Genomic DNA, 10,292 nt, shown 5'->3' on the forward strand with positions numbered 1-10,292 from the left:
ATGATCTTAAACATCTGTGATCTACTGTATTTTGCGCCATTAAAGGCTTGGGAATAATGAAAGTAAATCAGTTTCGATGTAATCCATTTATAGCCTATCAGTGTCTATTTTCTAATAGGTAGCCTAGATGTTTGTACAACATAATAGGCCATATGTCTTGTGGGTATGCATCAACAGTGTGTAGGGCCTAATCAATCCTTTGGTAATTAATTGTTTCATAATAAAGGCAGGAGGGCAATATTAGTGTTCTGAAACTGGGCAGTGAATGTGCTTGTAAACCTGACAATGGGCAACGTGTTTGTGTAACTATGAAAATTATGTGTAGGGGAGAATTGTTAATTTCCTTCAGGAACAATAGTTTCTCAACTGTGTTAGAAGTTATATTTTAAGTAGGACTGTATGTACTGTATTTATTAACAAGGCAAGGAAGTACACTTCAACATTTTACATAAAATATACCCTGCTAATTATCTTATTGCTAAATATACAGATATGGCACTTACTGTTGTCTACATTTTGTAAACAGAATAGGAAAGCAATTTCCCACCTATTTTAAATGTAAATTTAGTATCGGATTGCCAAATTGTATATTCACAAAGAGAAAACCGAATTATTTACTTAAGTCACTCAGTTAGTTAAACAACAAAAAAGTAAGATTTTGGACTATATTTCTGTTTACAAACACAAAATAATATAATATAATATAATATAATATAATATAATAATCTGACTGTAGCCTTTATACTTTTATTTGTGTGTAGGCTACTCCTTTATTTTTTATGTAACTTTATGTCCTTCATATATTTTTTGCATATACTATTTTATATATGTGTGCTATTATATGTTGTTAACCTGTATACAGATATTGCATTTTGTCAATAAAACAATCAAAAGAATCGATACGCGCTTCACGGAAAACTCCGAAGCCTCGGCACAGCACGTAGTTACCAGGCAGGCAGCTTTTCCAACATGGCAGCGTCAAGCAACGCAGAACAAACGCAGTTGCAAGATATGGAGGAGGAAGATGCAGGGATGGAGGAGAGGGATATGGAATCGGGCGACGAGCCGGAGGAGGGCATGGGAGAAGAACATGCTGACGAAGAAGAGGACGATTCTTCGGAAGACGAGAAAGAAAATGAAGCTGAGATCCAACGGTTGGAGGAGCAGGTAACGTTAATCAGCTAGCTAACACCAGAGCCAAGCTGAGTTCACTAGCTAGCGTTAGCCAACGAGCTAATGAGAATGAATGGAAGGTAAACACAGTCAGCTACAATGAACCAGCAGCTTTAAACTATGAAGTGCTCTGCACTGCTGTGATGTAATATGAATTAAATATTATACGTATGTTAGCTACTGTTATCCAAAACAATTAAATAGGCTCGTAACGCGTTTTGATACGACGTAATTCACGTAGCTAGCTAGCTGTCGTAATTAGCTGTCCTGCTAGCTAATCTGCTATGCTAATGGTTGTCTCGTGTCACACGCGCCTTTTTAATACCAATCCAGTGCGACATTAAATTGTCTTCCAGTTTAATTTAGTTAGAAAGTACATGTGCAAATGTAAAGTACATATTGTTCTAACTTTATTGGGTATCACCCGTAAAGTGTTTTAATATGTTGTATTGATAACGTCCCATAACACTGTGCTTCCACTAACGTTGTAAAAGCAAAGAGAAACCAAGTTTATAGCATTACTGCAGTATGCTACACTCAGTTTCTTAGGTATACGTTAGCTAAATGTAATTAGTAATTCAGCAGCCTTGCAACCAGGGTACAATATTAGTACCATCGACAAGACAAATGCTGCTCAACAGCCAAAAATAACAATTGTAATCTATCGAATGGCTGGTAAAATTTGAACATTCACTAGCCATTTGGCTGTAGGACAATATTTATTTGGCACCCTGCCTGCAACAAATACCTTCATGAAGGTTATGATGTTACAATTGTTTTAAAGAGGTGTTGAGTCAACGTTGTAGTTATTGAAGGCTGCAGTTTGTGGTGCTGTTGAGTTGTATTGCCTTATATTGCAGTGAGAATTGTACCTCACTGAAATAAATAGACAAAATACTCAAATCCCCTCTCGGGATAAATAAAACTACAGCCTCAAAGATTATCATAGAGTTGAATCAACACCTTTTATGAAATGAAGTTAGAATGTATGTATATTGCATTATATTAGTGGTAGCTAGGTATACCAAAACTACTTTAGTTAAGTACAAAGTACTGTATATTGAATCCACTTTTTAGTGTGTCATTAAACCTATTAGATAATTTCATCATTGAATCTGTGACATAAATAAAATATGACATATTTTCTTTGGCAGTGGTACTAAAGCACTGCTAAATAAATACAAAAGAAGCATGAGGTAATTTAGATATGTTTGATTGTATTGTTTGTCTTTACCGCCCTTAAATCTCTGTGATTTTTCAGCTGTCAATCAATGCCTTCGACTACAACTGCCACGTGGATCTCATCAAACTACTCAAGCAGGAGGGCGAACTTTCCCGTCTGCGAAAGGCAAGGCAGAAGATGAGTGAGCTTTTCCCACTCACTGAAGGTTGGTTTCATGTCTGATACACTTTTGGGCTCCCAAGTATCAGTTGATAGTAGCCCAGATCATTATTTGCAACTGAAACCACATTTCATCGAACCCTGCAGAGATCTGGCTAGATTGGCTCAAGGATGAGATCCGTCTGACTGAGGAGGAGCCAAACCGGGAGAAAGTATATGAACTTTTTGAGAAAGCTACAAAAGATTATATTTGTGAGTGCATCAGACCATTGTTAACTGCCATTGATTTGACATTCAGTTATTTCATGATCTTAAAATATAATCATGCGACTTTATACCCAGGTCCAGATATCTGGCTTGAATATGCTCAGTATTCAATTGGTGGCATGGGATCACCAGGTGGGATAGACAAGGTGAGATCCATCTTCGAGAGAGCGGTGACAGCGGTGGGGCTTCACATGACCAAGGGACAGATGGTGTGGGAGGCGTACAGAGAGTTTGAGAATGTCATTCTGTCCACAGTACAGGTTTGTGTTTCCATCACAAGGATCTTATCAGCGGTCAGACATATGCTCTGATTTTATAGTATAGTTGCAGGCGATATCAGTCTGTCTCTGTCAGGTTAATAATGTCTCAAAGTATGTTTTTGAATAATAATCCGCTTACTTAACTCAGAATAAATGCAAGTACTTTAAATGCTGAATTTATTTTTTATGTTAGACTAAATGGGCCTTTGCTAAAGTTTGACACCATTTTCTCTGCTGTGTTTCCTCTTAGCCTCCCCCTGGCAGGATTCCCAGCCGCGAGGAGCAGGATCTGTTGAAAACTCAGCTTGATCGTATCCATACACTGTTTCGCCGCCAGCTGGCCATCCCCTTAATGGGTAAGCATGACGCCTCTTCTGTCCAGACGGGCTGCTGTAAAATGGGCAGGATTCGTGTTGTGAGGCCGTATGTCAAAAAACCTGAAAAACTGTGGATTTCCCTATTTATAAAGATACGCTGCCTTGTGGGATAAGTTGAGTGTGGCACAGTTGTAATGTAGCTTTTGAAATGCCATACATACTGTATTTGGAAAGAGAACACTCCTCTCCAGGCCCTTTCAGTTTGTTGCAGGAGTGGGCGAGTGAGAGCCTGATGGTTTAGTAATATTATATTCTGTTTCTGTCTCAGCTGAATGGAGCCCAGTGGCATTTCTGTAATGTTTTAATCCTTTTCTTATCTGAACATCTCACCTGTTGAAATATTCCCTAAAGTACGAGACCGAGATCAGGCAGTATACGTTAAAACATTTGCAAATGTACACATTTCTGCAATACACTTACTTCAAAGTTGTACTTCTCAATGTTACTCTTTTACATGGTGTATGTACTCTTACTGATCATTTTGAAAAATGCCTTTCAAACTTTGAGAATTGCGCTCTGTTGCTCTGTAGACATGGAAGCCACCTATGCAGAGTATGAGGAGTGGTCTGAACATGGGGTGGCTGAGACGGTCATACATCAGTACAAAAAGGCTTTGCAGCAGTTGGCCAAGTGCAAATCTTTAGAAGAATCACTGGTAAGTGACTTTCATTGATAATTTTGATTGTTACAGTTGTCCTTCTTTTTATGTTTAAATAATAAGAATAGTTTTTGCATTGCATAATATCTGCATGCTGTTGTCTTGCTGCAGATAGTAGCAGAGCCTCCTAAACTGGCAGAGTATCAGTCCTACATCGACTTTGAACTAAAGGAGGGCGACCCAGCACGGATCCAGATCATCTTTGAGCGGACCCTGGCAGAGAACTGCCTGGTACCAGACATGTGGGCAAAATACACCACCTATCTTGTGAGTATTGGTCAGTGTTTGGTGTGCTGCCATGCTTTTAAGGGTTCCCGGTCAGACTGTAATGTTTACTGTGTAGAGTTTTCACAAGGCATTTCCCTTTTAGTCTGACTGCTCTTATTCAGTGCCTTATCTTGCCAAGCCCATCGTCAACAAGGGCAGACAGGACTAAACAGCTATGGTCAAAATTGTTGCACTTAGCTTATCTTGATACATTATAGTCAGTGGGTTTTTTCAACATGTCCTATTTTTTAATGTAGTTTCTGACATTGTAAACACTAAACTTGGACAGTGATACATTAGGTTGATAATACTTTTACTAATCTGAAAAGAATACAATATTTCTCATCTTTATTCTATAGGATTTACTTGTGGCCACAGTATTGTTAAAGAAGCCATGTCTTGTATGGAGAATTTTTTCAAAGTCTTGGTTTAAGTGTTCAGATCCCTATTTGATTAAATGGGATTCTGATTTAAATTATAAAGGTTTGGCTGGTTTAGTAGCGTGTTTATTAATATACTTTAAAGTAATGATGGAAAATGTGGGAGTGCAAGTGGGATGTCAGGAAACTCTAAAAATCTTCAGTAATAAATTGTTCAGCTTGTTTAAGATCATTCTAACCATTTAGTTATTTGTTCTCTCCGGACTCTACAGGATCGTCAGCTGAAGATCAAAGATTTGGTTCTCTCCTCTCATGAACGTGCGGTCAGGAACTGTCCCTGGACCATGGGTCTGTGGAAGAGCTACCTGCTAGCTCTGGAGAGGCATGGAGCTGACCATCACACTGTCTCAGGTAACCACTAAAGTGCAAAGAGGAGCTTTTCAGATGACAACTCTGCTGCTGTTTTCATGCAGTTGTGTGTTTCTTCTAGGGAAATATCCCAGACCCTTATTCTGGTAGATTGTAAATTTGGTTGGTCATATAATGTAGTTTCTTTCTTTTCCTCACAGATGTTTTTGAGAAGGCGCTGAATGCAGGTTTCATTCAGGCGACAGATTATGTGGAAATTTGGCAGGCACACCTTGACTACCTGAGGAGACGTGTGGATTTCAGCAAAGGTGAGAGCAGTTGTGTGTGTGTGTGTGTGTGTGAAACAGAATTTGTCTTTGTGTTTGTCTTTCGTTGTTCCCTTGCTAACCGTGTTTCTTTTTTTGTCTTCTTTTTTTGCAGAATCAAGTAAAGAGTTGGAGGAGCTACGAGGAGCTTTCTCTCGGTCTTTGGACTACATGAAACAAGATGTGGAAGAAAGTAGGTGGATTTGAGTCCAGCCTTATTTTTGTGGTATTCTTAATTCGGTTATTTAATTTATTACATGACACTGGACTTGTACTTTATATGATTTAATGTGACAACAAATGGATTGATATAATTCATTGTCTTGTGTCACTGTAGGATTTGGTGAAAGTGGAGATCCTTCTTGTATCATAATGCAGATCTGGGCAAGGATAGAGGTATGCAATGTTACTATGACAACCATTTTCAAAAGTTGAATTTCTGTTTTGTTGAATTGTGATTAACCCTGTGTTTAATCTTGACTTATTTTATGTATTGTCATGTTGCCTTGTAGAAAAGACAAGTGGCTTGTTCATTTTAAACCTAATAATAGTTCAAGTGTGTGTAACTACACTATGAGGTACTTGCGTAATGAGAGTACTACTTAAGGCCCATTGAGACACATGGCAAAGCACTACAGGACCAGTTACTAAACTATAGCATCACTTTACTTTTCTTAAAATGTGACCGTTTCAGTTAAATTATACTATGAAATAGCTTTTTATGTGTGTCTTTTTCAAAGTTCTTCAACCTCACCGTCACATGGAATATGTAATAGTTATATGGAAACAGTCTGCACAAATAAACATCTCATAACTTTATTTCTTTTCACCCCACCAGGCCCTACACTGCAAGAACATCCAAAAAGCCAGAGAACTGTGGGACAGTATCATGACGAAAGGGAACGCTAAATATGCCAACATGTGGCTGGAGTACTATAACCTCGAAAGGTCTGTCAGTCAATATCTGAATAGGGAAAAAAAAGAGGTTAATTAGTGTGAAGTGCTGATACCTTTGTAGCCAAAACTTGTATACAGTGTTTGATTTTTGTTTGCTTTATCTGCAGGTCTTACGGAGACCCTGTTCACTGTCGGAAAGCTCTCCACAGAGCAGTTCAGTGCACCTCCGACTACCCTGAGCATGTGAGTGAAGTCCTGCTCACATTCGAGAGGGTGGAAGGTGAGTCCCGCTTCAAAAAACATAATCTAAAAATAAAGAAGTTTTTCATGAATTACAGTATGTCTCTGTATTTTGCATCCTTGGCGACAGGTTCTCTGGAGGACTGGGACGTGGCAGTGCAGAAGACGGAGACCCGGCTGAACAGGATTAATGAGCAACGAGCAAAGGTAGGAGCACATATCAGCATTGTACTGGACAGGTGTATCATTTAGCTGCTTTTGGCTAATGTTACCATGTTCTGCACATCTGCTAGGTGGCTGAGAAAGAAGCCAACCTGGCTCGCCAAGAGGAAGAGAAAGGCGATCAGCGGCGGAGGACCAAGGTAGACAAGAAGGCTCAGAGGAAGGTCCAGAAGGGATCTCGAGTTGGGGAGAAGAGGAAAGCAGAGCAGGATGATTATCAAGATGAGTGGAATGATAACTCTGGTAAACAAAGATCATTTGTATGATAAACCTTTTTTTAATTTGTAAGCAAAAACTACACTTTTCTTTTCAGAAATTATGTTTCCTAATTGTTCTCCCTCTCTGATAGAACAAGTGCCTAAAAAGCACAGAGGAAATGGGGACCAAACCACCGAAGACTACATGGAGACCGAGACAGGACTCTTTGGGAGGAACGCTCGCCCTGGCTATAAGCCGCCTCCACCCGGCAATAAAAGAGCCCAGCAGGGAGCTGCAGCCGGCGAACAGCAGAGCGATGACAAGCAAGAGCTTCGCAACGATAACAGCAGCGTATTCATCAGCAACCTGGCATACACCCTGAAGGAGCCAGAGGCAAAGCTCAGGACCCAGTTTGAGACCTGTGGTCCCATCAAACAGGTTCGCCCCGTCTTCGGCAACAAAGGGACCTTCAAAGGCTACGGCTATGTACAGTTTGAATCCCCAGTGTCTGTCCCTGAAGCTCTAAAGCTGGACCGACGGGAGGTGGAGGGCAGGCCCATGTTTGTGTCACCTTGCGTCGACAAAAACAAAAATCCTGACTTTAAGGTAAATATGAACACAAGTAGACATGTTTGTTTTTATTCTAACCAGAGTATAAGCAAGTCTTAAAAATCTTTTGAAAAAAGGTCTTAAATTTAATTTACAAATTCTGAACTTAAATGAATTGGTTTATACTGCTTATCTAGGTCGCATTTCATTATATCCTTAGGAATTATTGTAATATAGATCTGGGAGGTGAAAACGTGTAAGTAATATTCAATAATTTTAGGTCATAATGTTTGTACTGGTTTACCATCATACTTTGGCTGGTATGAATGTAAATCAGTTGAATTAAATTCTGTGGTATTAATATAGTCTTAAAATGTCATACATTTAACTTGGTGAACCCTGCAGAATCAGGGCAGTGCAGTAGTGACCGCTTCACATTAATTTCCCCGTAGGTGTTTAAATACAACACATCCATAGAGAAACAAAAAATCTTCATCTCTGGGCTGCCGTTCACATGCACTAAAGAGCAACTGGAGGAAATCTGCAAAAGTCATGGCACCATCAAAGATATTCGTCTGGTCACATATCGCTCAGGAAAACCCAAGGTAAGCTAGCCTAGGTAGCCTGGCTATCACCAGACCAAGCTCAATCTTTTAAGAGTGAACCTTAGTCTGGGGAGTCTGCTCTGTATTTTCTACTTCACAAGAGGTGTGATCAACGGGCATAGTTCAGATGACTCTGTACGCAATTGGATAGTCCTTCAACTAGAGATGCACCGATAGACCGGCCGGTGACCGGAATTGGCCGGTTTTCATGTGCTCGGCCATGACCGGCAGGTCAGTCTGACATATGCCGATTTCACGCCGGTCAATGCTACAATTAACTGACAACATAAGTTATACAAGTTACAGTTCTTAAGGATGCGACTTTAATTCTTCTTTTTTTTCCCTCTTTCTCTCAACTTTTTCCGCCGTGTGTCGCGCATACCTGCTCATGGTGTGAAGCGCGTGTCCACGCTATTCTCGCACATGTAGGGAACCTCGTGAATTAACCTGCAACATGTCAGCTGTTTGGAAATTCTTGAGCGTGTGTGCAGAAGATAACAAGTTTTCAAAATGCAACACCTGCAAGGAAAAAGTAGGGTGTAGAGAGACGACACCAAAAACCCAAATCAATCTTTTTTTTTTTTTGTTGGATATTGGGTGTGAAAAGAAGGAAGTGGTTCTAACATTGCACTTTAGATGTGTGAATTTCCAACACCAGGAGTAATTTATATAGTTCTATTTTATAGTAATCCATTATCTGTTCAGAAAATGTTCCATGTTCTGTGCAAAATGTTCTATTAAAGAAAAGATAGAAAATACCTTTTTGTGTGTGCTGTAAAGTGGTTAGAAAAAATTGAATCTGAATTGGCTGAAATCTGTATCGGCTGGCCTAACTCAAAGGAAATCAGAAATCGGAATCGGCCTAGAAAGTTGTAATCGGTGCATCTCTACCTTCAACCAATCAGACCAACGATCCGGGTGACGTAGCAGCAACGGCGGCATCAACGGGTTGCTGCCATGGAGTGCTGCGCTTCGGTCGCCGCTATGTTGAATGTAAACAAGAAGCTGTTTGGTCGCTTCTCTATTGTCATCGTGTTAAACCCGCCAGTAGCGCGCCAGGTGGATAAGCCAGTTTGTGATTGGTCCCTGCAAAATTGTAACGGAAGCAGGATAGATAAATGTACAGGTTTCCAGCCTGAGCTGCAGGGCGAAATCAAATCGCCGGCAGATCGGGCTGGGTTTACCCAGTCTAATGAAGAGGACAGTGTCCAGATGTTTAGCTAAAAATAGTCATGCTGATTAAGCTAATGATTACCACCTGTGACCATGCAGATGCTGAGCAAAGTCCAGGTATAGAGTCAGCTGTTGATGTTTTAACCCTCTCTTGCTGTGGTTCTGCAGGGTCTGGCATATGTTGAGTTTGCAGATGAAGCCCAGGCATCTCAGGCAGTTCTGAAAATGGACGGCATGAATGTAGGGGACAACAAAATCTGTGTTGCTATAAGTAACCCTCCTCGCAGAAATATGATGGATAAACCTGGATCCAACAGGCCCACAGACATGATGCCTCGTCAGGTCTTTGGATCGTAAGTTTACGGACGCATTTCTCTTTCATGCCAACTGAAATGTTCGGAAAGTCTGCCGTTCTCTGATGTGTAACTGTAATGTTTTTTTCTTTTCCCAGGAGAGGCAGAGGACGCACCCAGCTCTCATTACTCCCTCGTTCCCTGCACCGACAAAGTGGGCCTGGAAGCAAAGTCGAGAACGGGACCGCGGCTGAGCAGGTGCCAGCAACTGCTAGCGCAGTAGTGAATGCAGCCGGAGAGACGAAACCTTTGTCAAATTCAGACTTTGCCAGGATGCTTCTCAGCAAGTGAGAAGATGGAGAGAGAATTACGGCCGTCTTCACACTGAAAGCCGTCTTGTGTCCTTAGAAATCAGTATTAGTGATTTTTCTGTAATTAGTTACCCGCCTTCCCTTTAATCTCAGTCCTATTCTCATCATCCGTTGTGCGAGATTTGCCTTAATCGCTGAGCTCCTGCTCTCCATGGGAAAGCCTTTTTGCTCAAGACTTTTCACCAGTGTGACAGTTTTTGTTTTGTTTGTTGAAGGTGGTTGGCCGGCTATTTTATAAAGAAAAGTGTATCATATTTGTGTGTAAATATACTGTATCTAAAATTGTACACCTCATGTTGCGAAGTTTCTTCTTTTGTTGTATAATGTGAAAGGAATCTGAGAATCA

General features: G+C 40.5%; 1 protein-coding gene across 1 annotated transcript; it reads left to right on the forward strand.

Moving 5' to 3' along the window:
- Nucleotides 1-850: 850 nt before the first annotated feature.
- On the forward strand, nt 851-10,292 carry sart3 (spliceosome associated factor 3, U4/U6 recycling protein). The gene is made up of 19 exons (XM_028577640.1): nt 851-1,167; nt 2,435-2,561; nt 2,663-2,767; nt 2,858-3,042; nt 3,293-3,398; nt 3,950-4,074; nt 4,189-4,344; nt 4,997-5,135; nt 5,294-5,401; nt 5,514-5,591; nt 5,736-5,794; nt 6,237-6,346; nt 6,463-6,575; nt 6,666-6,742; nt 6,829-7,000; nt 7,107-7,561; nt 7,957-8,109; nt 9,451-9,635; nt 9,734-10,292. The coding sequence occupies exons 1-19, from the start codon at nt 970-972 to the stop codon at nt 9,924-9,926; spliced, it is 2,844 nt and encodes a 947-aa protein (XP_028433441.1). The 5' UTR covers nt 851-969; the 3' UTR covers nt 9,927-10,292.

Source organism: Perca flavescens, chromosome 5, assembly GCF_004354835.1.
Source record: "Perca flavescens isolate YP-PL-M2 chromosome 5, PFLA_1.0, whole genome shotgun sequence".
Taxonomy (NCBI): Eukaryota; Metazoa; Chordata; class Actinopteri; order Perciformes; family Percidae; genus Perca; species Perca flavescens.